This window comes from Anthonomus grandis, chromosome 13 (assembly GCF_022605725.1).
Source record: "Anthonomus grandis grandis chromosome 13, icAntGran1.3, whole genome shotgun sequence".
NCBI lineage: Eukaryota > Metazoa > Arthropoda > Insecta > Coleoptera > Curculionidae > Anthonomus > Anthonomus grandis.
Genome location: NC_065558.1, coordinates 11286751 through 11305237, shown reverse-complemented (window position 1 = coordinate 11305237; position 18487 = coordinate 11286751). Strand labels below are relative to the sequence as shown.

The window sequence follows — 18487 nt, the reverse complement described above, 5'->3', positions numbered from 1 at the left end:
TACTAGGTCAAGTTCTCAGCTATATGTTACCTATTTTTTGATCATATTATAGTATTCATCTAGCCAGAAAAAAAATATTTGTACAAAATAGTTTAATTGACCCCAGTCTCCCCTACAACGTGCGAAATGCAGTGAATTTTATATTGAATATTACAGAACTTTAAAAGCTCAAAATTCACATCTATTTGCAATTATACAGACCTACAACTCTATTCCAGACATCAATGTTGTTTAATTGAAAAATATAAAACATCTGCGTTATAACCTTAAACTTTACTTAAAATAATGTAGCATAACATTAGCATAATTAATAAATATCTATTTTGATTATAAGAATGTTTTCCATTACATTTTTTGTTAACTAAACTATTATTATCTATGCCGTGATACCAGTATATATAAATAAATTAAAAAAAATAAAAACTGCTTCATTATATACATTTTTTTATATGACCTGTATTTAAAAACCGATCAATTTAATATATTTCAATCAACCTTTAATTTAAAGATTTGATATGAAAAGATTGAAAGAAAAAAAATTAAAAATTAAAAAAAAATATTTTCAAAATACTTCTTAGATAATGAAAATCAGTACGAAAATATTTAAGAGAATTATTAATATCAACAATCGATGATCAAACTTTATTTTAAAAATACCCAATAGCTTTCTAGCAAAAAAAAATTATTTTTTACAATGGTGGTTAAACCTTAACTGAGCCACGTTATATTACACCTCATATTGAAAATATAAATGTACTATTTCTCAAAAATGTCCCTATATTATTATTACCATATTTTTCTAGAAACATTTAGTCACAAATCAAAACGTTAATACCTACATGTTTCATTTCTCATTTTGGCCCATACCCAATAACATGAGTCAAGAATATCGCATCCATGCACTTAGGCAAAAGCAAAATAAAGTGTAGTAAAATTTATTTGCCATCTAAATAAAAACATGAAAAATAAATTAAATAAACCCATTATTAAAACAGAACTGGAATGTTTTATGTAAATGAAATGGAAATTGAAATAGGTAGGAAATTTTAATTCGTTTTAATTAAAAAACCGAGCTTGACTTCGAAATAAAATCCTATTTCATTTCAGTCGGTTAAAAATAATAAAAAAAACCAAAAGTGAGCGTCTACTACTGCAGGCTTAATGTAAGACATTTAAAAATCTTTTATGAATGAAACAGTTTATAGATTTACACCGGAATTCTAAAAGCCATGCCAGTCTCTATTGCAAAACCGCGTGCTACACAAGGTAAACCATAACGTGTAATTTTTCTTGGTGAATATTAACTTTACGATATGTTTTAAACGTACTACTAAGGCCTTATTCAGCGTTTCTGTACAGTTACATCCTGGTAACGTCGTGATTCAAATGCACCTCGAGCTTCTGCTTTGAATTTTAATGCAGTTCTTTCAATAAAGTAAGGAAACGGAATTTAGTTTTTGGCGGAAGTCGGCCACGTGACCAACGTGTAATTTTTACACTAATTTATGAATTTAAATTTATAAATTTACTATTATTTTATGATAGTGCGATCAGGTAAACGTTTGACAAATAATATGCGAGAAATTCATATAATGATCTTAGTTTCATATGAAAGCCAATACATTTCTTTAACAAGGGCATTTCAAGTTTTCTTGTATAGACGTTTTGGAGTTATTTTATTGAGTAGTTTTTCAATAGGAAAAAAGAAAAAAATCTTGATATTGTCAAAGGCTTTTCTAAAATCCTAATATGTACCAAGTTTATTCGTTTTAGTTACATATGATATCTGATGAGGTTCTTTATCAAAAAGGTAATGTCAAATTTCCTCGTAGGTACGGCCGTTTTGGAGTTATTGAGTAATTTTTCAATGGATTGAAAAATATTGACACAGTCAAAGGCTTTACAAGTAACTGAATATTTTGAAAACGCATGCAATAATTTTATTGATTTTAGTTTCATATTGAGGCTAATGAGTTTCTTCATCAAAAAGGTCATTTCAAATCTCCTTGTAAATGCTGCTGGTTTGGAGTTATCGAGTAGCTTTTATCTATTGACAAAATCTAGATACTGTTTCTTTGTCAAAAAAGTTATTTCGTTGTAAATATAGCCCTTTTGGGGTTATAGAGTAGGTTATCAAAGGATTAAAAAAATCTTGATTTTATCCAAGGCTTTACAAAAATCTCAATATTTTGAAAGCTCATGTAACAATTATTTTGATTCTAGTTTCATATGAAAAAGGTCATTTTAAATTTATTTGTAAGTACTGCTGTTTTGGAGTTATTGACTAGTTTTTGAACGGATTGAAAAAATATTGATACTGTCAAAGGCTTTACAAAAATCTGAATATTAAAAAAAAAAGAAGTAACAATTTTATTAATTTTATTTTCATATGAAAGCTAAGAAGTCTGTGTAAGAAACTTATTTCAAACTTCAAAGGCAAAATTCGTCCAGGCAATTGAATTTTTTAATTGAACGCAATTAAAAGAATGGCGTCATCAATTGCCTGGAATAAAAGATCAAATTTGTCGAAGCAATTAAACTTATTTTTCATGAAAATAATGACGTCATCAACTGCCTGGAATAAAAGACAAAATTCGGCCAGGCAATTGAAGTCATTTTTCATTTCAATGGGAAGAATCACGTCATCAATTGCCTGGAATAAAAGATAAAATTTGTCCATGAAGGTGTAGTTATTTTTCATTTGAACGGGAAGAATCACGTCATCAATTGCCTGGAATAAAAGACAAAATTCCCCCAGGCAATTGAAGTTATTTTTTATGGGAATGGAAAGAATGACGTCATCACTTGCCTGGAATAAAAGTCAAAATTCGTCCTGGCAATTGAAGTTATTTTTCATTGGAATCGAAAGAATGACGTCATGACTTGCCTGGAATAAAAGACAAAATTCGTCCTGGCAATTGAAGCTACTTTTCATTTCAACGGGAAAAATCACGTCATGAATTGCCTGGAATAAAAAGCAAAATTCGGCCAGGCAATTGAAGTCATTTTTCATTTGAACAAGAACAATCACGTCATCAATTGCCTGATCTTGATACTGTCAAAGGCTTTACGAAAATCTGAATATTAAAAATAAAAAGAAGTAACAAGTTTATTTTCATATGAAAGCTAAGAAGTCTCTTTGTGGACAATCATCAATTCCCCGGAATAAAAGACAAAATTCGTCCAGGCAATTGAAGTTATTTTTCATTTGGACAGGAAAAATCACGTCATCAATTTCCCGGAATAAAAGACAAAATTCGTTCAGGCAATTGAAGCTATTTTTTATTTTAACGGGAAAAATTACGTCATTAACTGCCTGGAATAAAAGACAAAATTCGGCCAGCCAATTGAAGTTATTTTTAATATGAATGGGAAAAATGACGTTATTAACTGCATGAAATTTAAAGCCAAAATTCGGCCAGGCATTTCAAGATATTTTTCATTTGAACGGGAAAAATCACGTCATCAATTGCCTGGAATAAAAGACAAAATTCGTCCAGGCAATTAAAGCTATTTTTCATTTGAGTTGGAAGAATGACATCATCATTGCAGGAAATTGAAGTTATTTTTCATTTGAACAAGAAAAATCACATCATCAATTGCCTAAAATAAAAGATAAAATTTGCGCAGGCAATTGAAGTTATTTTTCATTTGAACGGGAAGAATGACGTCATCAATTACCTGGAATAAAGGACAAAATTTGTCCAAGCAATTAAATTTATTTTTTATTTGAATGAAAATAATGACGTCATCAACTGCCTGGAATAAAAAGCAAAATTCGGTCAGGCAATTAAAGCTACTTTTCATTTGAACGGGAACAATCACGTCATCAATTGCGTTGAATAAAAGACAAAATTCGTCCAGGCAATTGAAGTTATTTTTCATTTGAACAGGAAAAATCACGTCATCAATTTCCCGGAATAAAAGACAAAATTCGGCCAGGCAATTGAAGTTATTTTTCATTTGAACGGAAAGAATGACGTCATCACTTGCCTGGAATAAAAGACAAAATTCGGCCAGGCAATTGAAGTTATTTTTCATTTGAGTGGGATGAATGACTTCGTCAACTGCCTGGAATAAAAGATAAAATTCGGCCAGGCAAATGAAGTTATTTTTCATTTGAGTGGGAAGAATGACGTCATCAACTGCCTGGAATTTATGGAAAAAAAAATTGGCCAGGCAATTTAAGTTATTTTTCGTTTGAACGGAAATAATTACGTCATCACTTGCCTGGAATAAAAGACAAAATTTGTCCAGGAACTTGACGTTATTTTTCATTTGAACGGTAACAATCACGTCATAAAATGCCTGGAATAAAATACAAAATTCGTCCAGGCAATTGAAAATATTATCTAGTTTTTCAATGAAGTGAAAAATTTGATACTATCTAAGGCTTTACGAAAATGTAAGAACTTAATTAATTTTAGTTTCATATGAAAGCTGATAAGTTTCTTCATCAAAAAGGACATTTTAAATTTCCTTGTAAATACAGCTGGTTTAGAGTAATAGAGTAGTTTTTCAATAGATTAAAAAAATATTGATATATGACTGATTGATTTACAATGAAATTTAAAAAATATTTAAATTTCTTTGTAAGTACTGCTGTTTGAGAGTTATTGAGTAGTTTTTAAACGGGTTGAAAAAATCTGGATACTGTCAAACGCTTTACGAAAATCTTAATATTTTAAAAATGCATCTAACAATTTTATTGACTTTAGTTTCGTAAGAGACCAGATGAGTTTCTTTGTGTAAAACACATACGTTCACCTAAAATAAACATATGTATCACCTAACTTTTACAATATAACACCTCATTAAAATAAAGAAAAAACCATTTTTTTATGTTACTGCTAAGAATGACAGTAATTCCATTTTTGCTCCATTTCACTTTATATATAATGTGACGGTGCGATATATATTTTCCTTTTTATATATAGGTTTCTTTTAAATTCAGGTCGTCCTTCTGAAATAGGAAAAACTGACGAGCAACGACTTTCCCATTAACGTAAAATGATTGAAGAGAACATAAAATTGAAACGCAACACAACCTTTAAAAAATGATATTTATCTTAATAAACACGACTGTTCTTGCAAGCTCTATTCCATGTTTTTTTTACATAAACTCAACTCATCACTCGTCATGCTATTTATTCTACACTCAAGTGCCAAGCTCACCCCAACTAAAATTAATTTCTTTCCAGGAAATGAAGCTTCACTCCATCCTCAACGTGCTGCTATGGGCGGCTTTAGCATCAGTATCGTCTGCACAATGTCCGTGGCAACGCGAAGTACCAGAACTCCAGTCCTCATGTATCTGCTCCTACAACTTAGGCCGCGAACTCTCCGTACAATGCGACATGGTCAACTGGCCAAAACTATTATCAGCCCTTAACAAATACGCGACACAAACCCTTTTGGATTTGCTGTACGTCAACAACTCGACAGTGAGAGTCCTACAGGACGGCATAATTTCAAATTTAAAAATCCACAATATCCAACTATCCGGTTGTAAAATACGGACAATCGAAAGTGCCGCGTTCAGTGGTCAAGAACAATATTTAAAAAACTTAAATTTACAAGATAACGAGTTAAGTGCCGTGCCAGTGGATAGTTTAAGTACTTTGCAGAATTTACAGTTGCTCGATTTATCTCATAACCGAATCACTAATGTACCTGATGGTGCTTTTGAAAATCTGCTCAAGCTCTCCACCTTGAAGTTATCTGATAACAATGTTACCCTGGAAGATGGTGCATTAAGGAGCCTGGAAAAAAGCTTGAAAAACCTTAACCTTAAAGGTACAAGGCAAACGAGGGTGCCCAAGGCCATTCAAGGGATGAAAACGCTTGCTTTCCTTGATTTATCTCAAAATAGTTTAAGAGAACTTCCAGGGCCAGACGGGAATAATACTTTTGCAGGCCTCAATGCTTTGACTGCCCTCAACCTAGAGCGAAACCTTTTACAGGAGTTGAAATCTGATACTTTTGAGGGGGTGACTGAAACCTTAAGCTCTTTAAGCTTGCTCAATAATCTTTTACCTGATTTCCCTACTGAGGCCATTAGTTCATTAAAGGAACTCCGCGTTTTAGACATTGGATTTAATTTATTAACAGAATTACCTGATAATGCTTTTAAGGGAAACCCTAGCATCACTTTGCTTGCTCTCGATGGGAATCCATTGACCACCATCCCCTTGGAGTCTTTGGCTCATTTAAATACCACCTTAAGAGGACTGAGCTTGGGTGGACGATTCTTGCACTGCGATTGTAGGCTATCATGGATCATTGACTGGATTAAAAATAATGACTTACAGGTAGTAAACTCGGCTGTAGTAATAATTTTATTTTATATAACTAATATATTTCTTTTAAGGTGACCTCCAGAGAAAGAAACCCACAGTTCTGTGGCAGCCCTCCAAAATTCCGAGACAGGAACTTCTACAGCATACAACTGGAAGAGCTGTCATGCCCCAAGAAAGAAACTCCTGAAATACAAGAACCCAAACCTAAACAACCCATCGGGATTGCTACTGTAGTAAGCGCAGACTTAGATGACTTAATAATGCCTCAGCAGCCACCCTCTTCAACCACCACAACGACGACCACAACCACCACAACGACCAGAAGCACCAGTAAAGAACCAAGTACAAGTAAATCAACCGTTTCGACCACGATAACGTCATCGACTTCCAAGGCTACCACAGCAACTACAGCCACTACAGCAACCACATCAAAATCGACCACTACCACGACCACGAAACCAAAAACCAAGGCCACTCCAGCATGGAAGGTCAGTCAGAAGCCGCCATTGGTGATGGCCGGGTTTCCTTCGCGTACCAAAAGTGATGACAGTAGGGAAGTTATCGTGAAAAATGCCTTTAGGCAAGACAGCTCGGTGATTATTCAATGGGGGTCTGAGACGGCGAATATTTTGGGATTCAGGGTGGTTTATAGGCTGTTCGGTGATAAGACTTTCAAGCAGGGACCCCCGTTGGAGGCTAGCGAGAGGGAGTTTAAGATCAAGAATGTACCTTCACAGGTAAGAAACAGTTTTTTTTTTTAATTGTAGATTAATGGCGATAATTAAGTAGGTTTAAAACCCTGGAATTTTGATAGCTCTCTATAGAAGAGAGTAAGCTAAGACTACATACTGAATATAATCATATTCAATATAAGAGCGAACGATATAAAGGCCACTGATGGGTGGCTTTTCGCGTAACGGTGGATGTTGGAAGGAAGATTTTGAATCTGAGATGCAAATGACACAATCATTTTCGCGTCTGAGGAGTAATTGCGTCCATTATTAGCTAGAATAGAAAACACCAGCATATAGACAAGTCTCAAAAATGAAGAGAACTAAGACAAGAATCATAGTATTAGATAGAGCCAAGAACCAAAACCATCTAACGTAAATAAATATTATCACCCAGTAACATCACACATGTAAGTCAGCTTAAGTACCTGGGATCTGCAATAACTAGTACTTACGGATGCACTGAGGAAATTAAACGTAGATCAGCTATTGCGAAAACTGCAATGACTAAACTGACTAAAATCACTAAATTATTGTAACGACCAAAATGAGACTGGTCAGATGCCTATAATCTTCCCAATTTTCCTCTATGCGGAAGAGTGTTGGACTCTTAGGGAAACTGATAAGAAGAGATAAGATGCATTCGAGATGTCTTCCTGAAAACGTATGCTCAGAATACCTTGGACTGCTGGTAGAACAAATGTGTCAATATTAGAACAGTTGAATATTAAGAAAAGACTGAAAACGCAGGAAACAGGGCAAATAATAGGCTATTTTGGACATGTCTTTTAAAGAAACGGTCTTGAGAAGCCTGCGATATAGAGAGGCGTGGAAAATAGAGCGAGGCAGATGTCCCCAAGATACACCGACTTCATTATCGCAGCAATTGGCGTTCACTATCAGAATATGCAAAATTGAGGGAACACCAGGAAAAATAGAGAGGTATCGGCAAGACAAATTTATGATATTACGATATCTATGCCAGATTACCGACTAAGAAGAAGAAGAAACAGAAGAAGAAGATTCAGGGTGGATTTGGATTATTTCGCAACGTAACATGGTCATTGACACAAAACAAAAGGTAGTAATCCGAATACCAGAAGTAAACATCAACTTTGTTAATTTGAACGGAATCATAAGCATTCGACGGACTGAAAGCGATAACAAATAACTTGCACTGCTTAAAGGAATAGGCAATTGATGTTCCCTAAAAATACCTTTAGATATCTGAAAGGGGAAATGACGGGAATATGACATCTTCGGTATTGTGTTCACTATAGGTAATATAAAGTGTTCCTTCATCGGCTCTTCTGAATATCATGGCGGCATCAGCGATGTTAGTTCCAGAATATTGCATAGCCAAGTTGTTTTCATTCTGTTCCTTTTTTTCTCTCGATTTTATAGTTTTTAGTAAATTGTACCTAGGATCTCGGAGAATATGTTTTAGAGGGATGTTTTTTGTTGCTTTACTATGTCAAGCAGTTGTCGGTCGGTGTTTACTCTCTGTAAGACTTGCTCATTAGTTACATGTTCTATCCAGGAAGTCTTAAGTAGTCTTTTCAGGATCCACATTTTGAAGGCCTCTATCCTTTGAAGGGATTTGACCTTTCGTGACCAGGTTTTAACTCCGTATAACACTTCACTACTCGAAGATGCCTAATGTTACCTCTTGTCGCAAATGGTAGGCGTTGAACTTGATAAACGTGTTTCGAGCAGTGACTATGCTTATTTTTATCTTTTTATCGTTGTTTGATTTGTCGCTCAGTGTTGTGCCCAAGTATTTGAACTTATTGTCTGCTCACTATCATCAGAAAAGTTCAAACTCCTTTACTTTTGCGATTATGCCTTATAGATCTTTAATATTACCTGTTAAGATCGCCGTATCGTCAGCGTATTTTAAATTGTTGATGGGAATACCGTATACCTTTATTTCACGGGATTATCATCTAGTGCTAGTAGAAATATGGTTTCCATGTATATGTTGAATAGAAGCGGTGACAATACACATACCTGTTGAACTCCCTTAGCTATAGTTATGTGATCCGTATATTGTGAATTATCAGTTCGTAGTTTTGCTGTTTGATAACAGTAAACTTTGGGTATTATCTGAATATCTTTTTTATCGATGCCAGTACAGCTTATTATAGGATGGGTATTAAAGATCATGTTGCACGTTGTCGAAAGCCTTTTGGTAATCGATGATTTGCCAGACCTTTATTTGCACTTCTGGTATATTCTCTTGTGAATTATTTTTATAAATATCTTTAATACATGACTTATAAAGCTAACGAGTTGTTGGTCTTATTAGCAATAAAGGTAGAGGTTAGCCACTCGCTTAAGATCTAATATATATTATTAAAACTCTGCATATTACTGTAGTATGTATATTATCTAGACTAGGAGCCATTTTGTTTTTTAGTGCTGAGAGTGCACATATGGCTTTTGCTTCTAGTATAAGTGGTCCCTTAGTTTCATTTAAACATTTGCTAGGTGTTCTTGCATCTTCGATCGGTCCCTGTGTAATATGTCCTGGAGGTCTTTTAGGATCTGGATATTTTTAGTGATTTTTTAAATAGTTGCCTTCTTAAAAGTGTTACTTATCTTTTAGTTTTTTGTTGGTGTGGAAACTTTCATGTTTTTTGTGTAATTGTTCTGCTTCTTCACATTGTTTAGATAACCTTTTTAATTCTGCGATTAATGTTTTTGTGGATTTGATTATATTTCATTGTATTATCCTTCGCTATCTCCTTTCTTCCATCATATCCGGAATCTCGTTGGTGATCCACTCTTTCTTAGGTTGCCTCTCTTTGTATCCAGGGAACGTCTCTGTAGCTGCCTGTATGTTTACTTTCATGTTACTTGTTGTTTATTTTCATGTTTTTCACTGTTGCTTTATGTTCTCCTCGACGGGTGTGTTGTTTGATATTCTTTTATTTAAATCATCCCTTAGTTTGTTACATTTTTCATCCCTTAGTTTGTTACATTGCTAAGTGCCATCATTATTGTATTTTTTGGTTTTTGTTTCGCAAGTTACTAGTTTTCCCTTAAATCTAAAGCTGTCTATTAACGGATTATCATATCGGCTTCGAAATAAGCTATATATTTTGGAATCTTTTGTTGATCAAAAGGGATCAATTTGATTACAAATTATTTGTCTCTCATCATCATGAGGCGATTTTCATGGATATAGACTACTGGGTGGCAAGCTCTTCCTCTTCACAGAATTTTTTAAGCGGTTCTCCCTTTTCATTCCTTATTTCAAGTCCATATCTTGGCATATTGCCGTGTATCACGTCTCTTACTACTTTCGAGTTACAATCACCGAGTATAAATACAGATTTTGTTTTTTTTACTGTTCTCATTAATTCCCGCAGTTGTGCGTAGAATTCTTCGGCTTCATTGATGAATTTCTCAGCTGTAGGTGCATAGTCTATCGGACTAGGGTACGAAGCTTTTGACGTGTTTTCTGAGTGAGTCTTCTATCAACCTTCCCACTTCATATCTATGGTATCTTCAGCTCCCGAATAATAGAATGTTGTCCTGTCTTGTGAGTACGTTCCGCTATTTTCCCATCTTGTTTTGCTGATTACCAGGGTGTATATGTCAGTTACATGTTCATTTCTTTTACTGGATTTGTTAGAAAAAAATGGCACTTAACTTCTATTATATATGAAAGGTGTCAAGAATGATTATAACAAAGAAAATTATTTGATTTACCTCTCAGAAATAAGAATTATTACTTTTACTACCCTTAGGAGAAAGCAAATGATGTTCAAATGCGTTAAAATAAGAATGTTTATTACCTAAAAGCAGCAGCATAGATATTCAGACCCCTCAAAAAATAATGAATGACTATATAACTGTACTAAAATTACTCCAGTTAATGCCTACAAGAAATAGAACAATTGCCTATATGACAAACTGCCTGTAATACGTGTTATTGTGGCTTAAATTGACAAAAATTGCAAATGAGTTTAAATGCCTGGAAAAAATAAGATAATACAATACCGTAGATGGAGTTCGCAGGTTTAGGACCAAGAAATCAAACTTCATGGCAACAGAACAATATATGTAGATGGGTTCATATGTGATTATACTTTGAACAACATAATCACACATAATAGACAATAACTTTTTTTTAACACAGTAAACAGCCTTAAAAAAGACGTAAATAAACGTCGAAACGTCGGCAACTTTTCAAAAAAGGAAGATTTTGATTTCTTGGTCCTAAACCTGCGAACTCCATCTACGCTACTAAAGACGCTATTTTTTTTTAGTCAATATAATACAGTATATAAAAGACTCGTTGATAGCATAATTATATGTATTTTGATAATATATTTGTGGTTTAGGGCCTTTTCCGCAGAACCTAAAAGACTGAAGATTACATTTTTGCAAGTTAAATATAAATTGACAAATATTGCCAAAACTATAAATCATCGTGATAAGTTTATACATTTTTAGTTTTAATAAATCTACTTCATCAGCTCTAAATATGATAAAATGATAAAAACATAGGGGTTTTAATTGCAGGTCTTGCCTAATCTACCATACCTAATGCCAAAGTTTATCCTCTGATCTATGAGAAATCCAATTCAATATTAGAAATTAAAAAAATCATATACGTTATTGAAGCATCTTGATTTTGGGATGTACGCTCACGACCGTAGCGCGCAAAATTTTCAGTCAGCTGTGTTGTTGACGCTATTTTTGATGGAGGCTGCATTCCTGCATCTTATTCCTTAATATTCTTAAGATTTTTTTATTGCAACGTTGTAGCGTTTTTATTTTTCATTTTATTGATCATTTTAACATTGTATGATAGGTACTGATCGCGACATTTAGTGTCTAGTTAATAGCATTGTAAAAACAATGTACTGTAACAATTTACTGGAATCAGGTTGTTTTTCTCTCTCTGGAAACTGACTAACGTAATTTTTCTATCTGTTTGTCTTTGTCATTGGTGCCATGCTTAAGGATCAAATTTTACGTATTGGTCATTAGGTGTTGTTGCCATTGTTTTTTGAATTACTTTGAATTACTTTATTATTAATTTGAATACTTTGCCTTTTGCGATTAGATTGATTTCCGTACTAGCTGCAACTTGCAAGACAACGTTGTTTTGTCAATTCTTGTAAAACTGCGCCTGCATGGAATTATCTATCGAAGAGGTACCCAGAATTTGCGTTTTGGCTTTTTTTCCAAATGGTGTAGTCTTCAGGGTAACAAGTTCAATTGCTGGAGGTTCAGATTCGACCTCATAGTTACCTCATGGCGACACTAGCCATGTAATGTGAAAGATTACTTAAACACACTTTATAAAAGAGTTATAAGCTTGATCCTATTCTTTGTTAAACTTTTTCTCATGGTTTTTAAGGCCGCCATTTTGAGATTTCACGTGTTAATTTTAGGGTCTTATGCCGGGTCATAAACCAGGTCTTAAGTGAGATCTTAGGTAAAGTCTACATTTTAAGGGCCATCCCAAGAACATCCTGTGCCATCTCAGATGCTGTTCTCATTTCCCATAATAAATTAGAGCTTTATCAGGATTTACTGCTTCTTCATGACGTTATTTATTCGACCTTAGTCAGCTGCTGTCCTTGAACCTGCACAATGGGTTACCGGTGAAGGAAGATAAAAGGAACCTGTAAGCAATGTCATGGTTTCTGATTTGTTAGTGTTATTTTGATTTTGGGACTTTTATTAATTATTGTCTAGGGTCTAAAGTTCTTTCTCGACAATTTACAATATAATATAATTTGTTAATATACCTTTTTAATCTCACTATCCTGCTTTTCCTACAGAATTATATGTAAGCAACCGCACTGAAAGGTATGTTTATTTTTTTATTTGATTTAGTACATGTTGTACAGTGTAATGTCCGGTAGGTTACTGATTGGCCAAAGGGTAGTTACATACTAGTAAGATATTGATTTTTTTAATGTTTTAGGGCTTTGGTGCATAAAGTTTTGATTTCAGGAGTTGTACCTATTTTTAACAAGAAACTCTGTTATCATTTTTTCAACAACGATTTATTTAAGTGAAAGTTTAAACAATGAACATTGACCAGAAACAGCAATAATAATTGAGGCTTATTTTGTGTTTTAGTATGTGTTAGATTTCTTAACATCTTTTTGGAAATAAAATAAAATCTTTTAACAATTTAAAAGATAAGCATGTCTAGAATTATTTATACATACTCGCCACCAATGTTCTCCAGACTGATAAGATGACGTTTCTATGTGTGTATCTTGTACAACTTTATGAAAGACTTTAAACATCAGTCAATTAAAAAAAAAAGGAAAGAAGAAATCTAAATAAAAAGTGGTTACAACGTGTTTAACTAACGCCAAGGTATTTTGAGTGAACATGTAAATTTATGCAATAAAAGATCCCAACTCAAGTACTCCAATTTTTTGGTATCACTATATGCATAATTTAGTTCACTTTTTATTTGCGACCTAGTAAATGCATTAATTACAATCTCCTTAACGCCTACATAATTTATCATACAAAAGCACCAATTTTATCAAAGGCTTTTTTAAGCTCTAAAAATATTGCGAGAGGTGTTTGTTGGGTAGTAGAACTTTGCACAAAAAAATAGTGCCAATAAAGACTACATTTATTTAAGTTAACAAGATATTATTGGCTTTATTAGATTATTATGATTGATTAATTAATTATTGCATAAAAAAACTTATAACTCACTTTTTAAGTCCCTTTTCACTAGTACAACTCTCCTTCTGATTCATAGGGATGTCAAAAATGAAAAAAATGCCTTAGCTTGACATTATAAGAAGAATATTTATTATGTCATAATACTATTATAAGTGGTAATTCATGACCGGCAATCTTGACATTTCAGGCGTCAATTATCGGAGAATTTAAATTACGTATTTCCACTCAAAACCTGTATGTTTTCAATTTGAATGTTATCGTATAGACTGCACCTTGCTAGGGTTTATAAAAAAAAAATTCATTAGCACGCAGATTTAATATCGCCGGATTTATTGGTGTCAGACCTAAAATCATTTCCGAGCACCGTTGTCTATAACCCAGACCCACATAAATAAATAAAATTTAAAAAAAAATTATAGTAGAGCCCATTATACCTCGAAGGAATTTATATCGCGGCGCTTCCGTGAAAGAATTCGTCTCAAATATTAAAGAAGCACGCGTTACGTTATGAACGAGCGAACGTTCTGCACTGAATTTCATCTTATTTTTATGCATGGGAGATACGTATTCAGTTTAATGAGATGAAAGTATACCCAGTAGGGTACTGAATACATTTAACGAATTAAATTCCTTCCTAGACAAATGAGTACTAGATCTCGTCTGACACTAAAACTAATTTATAGCTGCACCATGACGCAGGTCCGGAAAACTGTGTGAGGTCCCCTAGCAAAAGATAAAGTGAATTAAACATCATATTCCTATTGCTGGCTTACTAGTTCGCTCTTGTACATTGCCTTGATTGGAGTTGATGAGGAGCCTTGAACAGACTTTTATTTGAGTCATTACTAATTAATCCTGGTAATCTGCATATTAATTCTTCAGAAATTTTTCGGTCTTTGTATCCTGATAATTTGACTTTTACGTATTAGGATACTCATTATCTTTTGGGAGCACTAAAATGGATAATTAAAGAGTAGTTTCTTACCTGTTATAAACTAATAATATTATAATATTCAAAATCATTTAAACTATGTCTAAATATATCCCTTACATGAATTTTAGTTTCAAAAGCCCCAAATTTGAATGAGTTTTTCCAAATCCAGTATTTTTTAAAACAAACTTGAGTGATCCCACTTCCCTCAGAAACTGGGGATATTTCTGGTGTTAAAGGCAAAGGAAAATAATGATTTAAAACTTAAATTTTACTATATTTGTTTTATCTGAAAGGATTTTCGAAATAAATACTTTTAAATATTGTTGGAAAAGTATGAAATTATTAATGGCAACTTAAACCTAACATGAATACTTACAAACTAAAGTAAATATACACAAAAGAGAAACTCCTAAATTTATTCAAAACTTTAAAAAAATTAGGATTTTACTGCATATTATAAGAATTGAAACGACATTTTAAAAATTACCCTCTCCCTTCATCCAAGAGTGGGCTCTGGAAGAATCTTAACATCGTCTTGATCTAGTGAAGATATAGTATCATCAGGTTCACACCAATAAATTATAATTTTTGAATCTGTGGCTTCTTTTTCACGTATAATTTTTAATAATGGCTGACCATTTACTCCTATACATTGCCCCTCAAAATAAATAATTATTTTACGTTTAGAAACAAATTTGACTAGTGCCCATTTACCGACATGAATTTCATTTATTTCACTACATTTTTCTGCTTCTGCCTTTTTAATTTTATCCTGTTGTTGCTGCAAATACAGTAAGTCAAGATATAGAAAATAGGTGGATAATTCGAATACTCATTTATATACAGGGTGTCCAAGATAAGGATCCTAAGCATGGGGATCTCGGTACCTGTTGGAGATACAGCTTCGGTTAAATTAGGAAAAAGTTGTGCACTTTGAAGCGTATTTACATGCCGTTGAGAAACTTCAAAAATTTCCATGGCCTGCTGAGATATTTGGAAAAAACGGAAATTTGCCAATATCGATTTTATTTTTTCCTGGCCTTATTTTAAAAGATATCAAAAAACTATTGACACTTTCTCATTGACACTTTTGATGTAGTACGTGATGGCGCTTTTAAATTTTATATCCGACGTTTCGTTTTCGAGAAACCATGATCAACTTTATTTTTTTATATGGCGCGAAAAGAAAGTACACCAATTCAATGATGTATCACATGTCACATTTTTTTTTGTTAGTTGAAAGGAAAAATGCAAATTTTCTATTTTTTTAGCATATTTTTTAAGTAAGCTTTGGAAACAAATGCTTTGACGTATGTGAATACCTGTTACCGAGTCTGTCACATTTTTCTTAATATCTATTTAGAGAGTGATGAAGCTAAATGAAGCATTGATTTGCATTGTACATTGTACTACATATAATAAAAAAAATGTAACCAGTAAAAGACAAATGTTTTATGATTTTCCTAACGATATGCAACAAATAATGAATACATTTTAAAAATAACGAAAAAAGCAAATAAATTAACGCATTTTATAAATTTAATTTAAAACAGGTGTTCAAACAGGTTTCCGTTATTTTCTAGACATAAGTATGATCTTTTTACAGTAGCAGTTAAAACATCACGCAATATCTCTGGCGTATTACTTTGAAAAGCGGCCGTCACACATTTTCGTAACTCCTGCTCAGTTCCAAAAGAATGTTGATAGACTCGATTTTTAATAAATCCCCAAAGGAAGAAGTTCAAAGGGGTTAAGTCCGGGGATCGCGCTGGCCAACACACTTCACTGGAGGTTCCAATCCACTTTTCAGGAAAACGCTGCGAAAGGTACTGTCGAACTTGCCCAGAATTATGTGCAGAAGCCCCGTCTTGTTGAAACCAACAGCTATTGACTTGTGCCAGAGGTAAATCATCTAAGCAGTCTTCTAAATAATTTTGCAATAAATTAAGATATCGTTCTGCTGTTAATGAATAATGGTAAATAAATGGACCTAGTATTTTGGTTCCTAAAATTCCACACCGCATATTAAACCCAAAACGTTGTTGATGTTGATTTTGTTGGACCCAGTAATGACTATTGCGGCGGTTAAATATACCATTATTATAGTGACCATACTTTCGTCGGACCATATTATTTTTGATGGAAAATTAAAATCCTCTTCACAGGCACTTGTATACCACTCACAAAAATGCCGACGTCGTTCGAAATCTCCAGGTTTAAGTCCTTGGCAAATTCTAAATTTGTAGGGGTGATATCTGTTTTTACGTAAAATAAACTGAGCTGTAGATTTGGCCACTCCTACATTCTTTTCAATTTGCCTGGTTGATATCTTGGGGTTTTCAATAACTGCTTGTAAAACATTATTTTGAGTTTCTTCAAGAGATTCCTTTTTTCGAGATAAAACAGGCTTTTTAAATGAACCATAGTCTTTTAAATTTCGAGCCAACTCTAAGAAAATGGATTTACATGGTTGCTTTCTATCTGGAAATTTATTAAGATACATTGCTGCTGTATTTACAGTATTTTTGTAGCACAAAATGTAGCACGACAGCATGTCAAACTTCTCTACATGACTATAATGACCACCAGGCATATTTGAAGATAATAACACAATTTTAGCAATAATAACAACAGTCAAAAAAAAGAAAAATTGTATTTTTCCTTTTAACTAACAAAAAAAATGTGACATGTGATACATCGTTGAATTTGTAATAAAAAATGGAATCAGATACAGGGTGTACTTTCTTTTCGCGCCATATAAAAAAATAAAGTTGATGGTGGTTTCTCGGAAACGAAACGTCGGATATAAAATTTAAAAGCGCCATCACGTACTACTTCAAAAGTGTCAATGAGAAAGTGTCAATAGTTTTTTGATATTTTTTAAAATAAAGCCAGGAAAAAATAAAATCGATATTGGCAAATTTCCGTTTTTTCCAAATATCTCAGCAGGCCATGGAAATTTTTAAAGTTTCTCAACGGCATGTAAATACGCTTCAAAGTGCACAACTTTTTCCTAATTTAACCGAAGCTGTATCTCCAACAGGTACCGAGATCCCCATGCTTAGGATTCTTATCTTGGACACCCTGTATACAGGGTGTGCCAACAAGGTGTACGGCTAAGATAGCGCCTTAACTATACGAGGTAGAGCAAAAAGTTCTATAGCAAAGTTGTAGGTTTGACAAAAACCCACCAACTAAAAATATTTTTATGTATACTGGGTGTCACAAAAAAGTTACTATAAAATATGATTTTTTTTTAAATGGTACGCCCTGTATATTATGGTACTAAAATATGAGGCAAAAAGAGTACTTTACTTTGGTATAACGTTTTTAAAATTTCCGTGCGGCGTTGCAACGTAATTCATTTTTTTATGTTATTTTTTGCCTTTTAGAGGGTTCGTTTAAAAAATCATAATTAACTTAAAATTTATTCTGCCCCTATGAAACTTGTACCACAGTTAGTCTAGGGTACCTCCTCTAGACTGACTATGATAATTTGTAATATTTTTATACAGGGTGTTTTTAAAGAACTTTCAAACTTGCTGAAATTAGATACGCAATATCTCAAATATTTCAGATGGAACACCCTGTATATTTTTATCTAATTAAGTTTGTCCCTCAAATACCTTCATTTTGTATTTAATATGTCCTATAGCTAAACCAAGTACTTTTTGAGATATTTTAACTTTTCTGTAAAATACTCTGCATAAAACGGGTATTCTTTTACAACCTTTATAAGGGTATTTTTTTACCGTTATAAAACGGGTTTTGATCAAGATTGCTTAGAAACATTGGTTTAAACGTCAAATAATAATTGTCAGATTATTAGTTTTATGACAGCAGTA

The 18487-nt window shown here is 33.2% G+C and overlaps 2 protein-coding genes across 2 annotated transcripts in view; one reads left to right on the top strand and one right to left on the bottom strand.

Moving 5' to 3' along the window:
* The window catches only part of LOC126743485 (rab3 GTPase-activating protein catalytic subunit), a 128515-nt gene that overhangs the window by 86342 nt on the left and 23686 nt on the right, over positions 1 to 18487 (bottom strand). The gene's annotated exons all lie outside the window — the stretch shown is intronic.
* LOC126743486 (leucine-rich repeat and fibronectin type-III domain-containing protein 5) overlaps positions 1 to 18487 on the top strand; it is a 90939-nt gene that overhangs the window by 64551 nt on the left and 7901 nt on the right. Inside the window, exons 3-4 of the mRNA XM_050450587.1 lie at positions 5202 to 6311; positions 6371 to 7036. Coding sequence (XP_050306544.1) covers positions 5202 to 6311; positions 6371 to 7036 — 1776 coding nt within the window. The remainder of the gene's footprint in view (positions 1 to 5201; positions 6312 to 6370; positions 7037 to 18487) is intronic.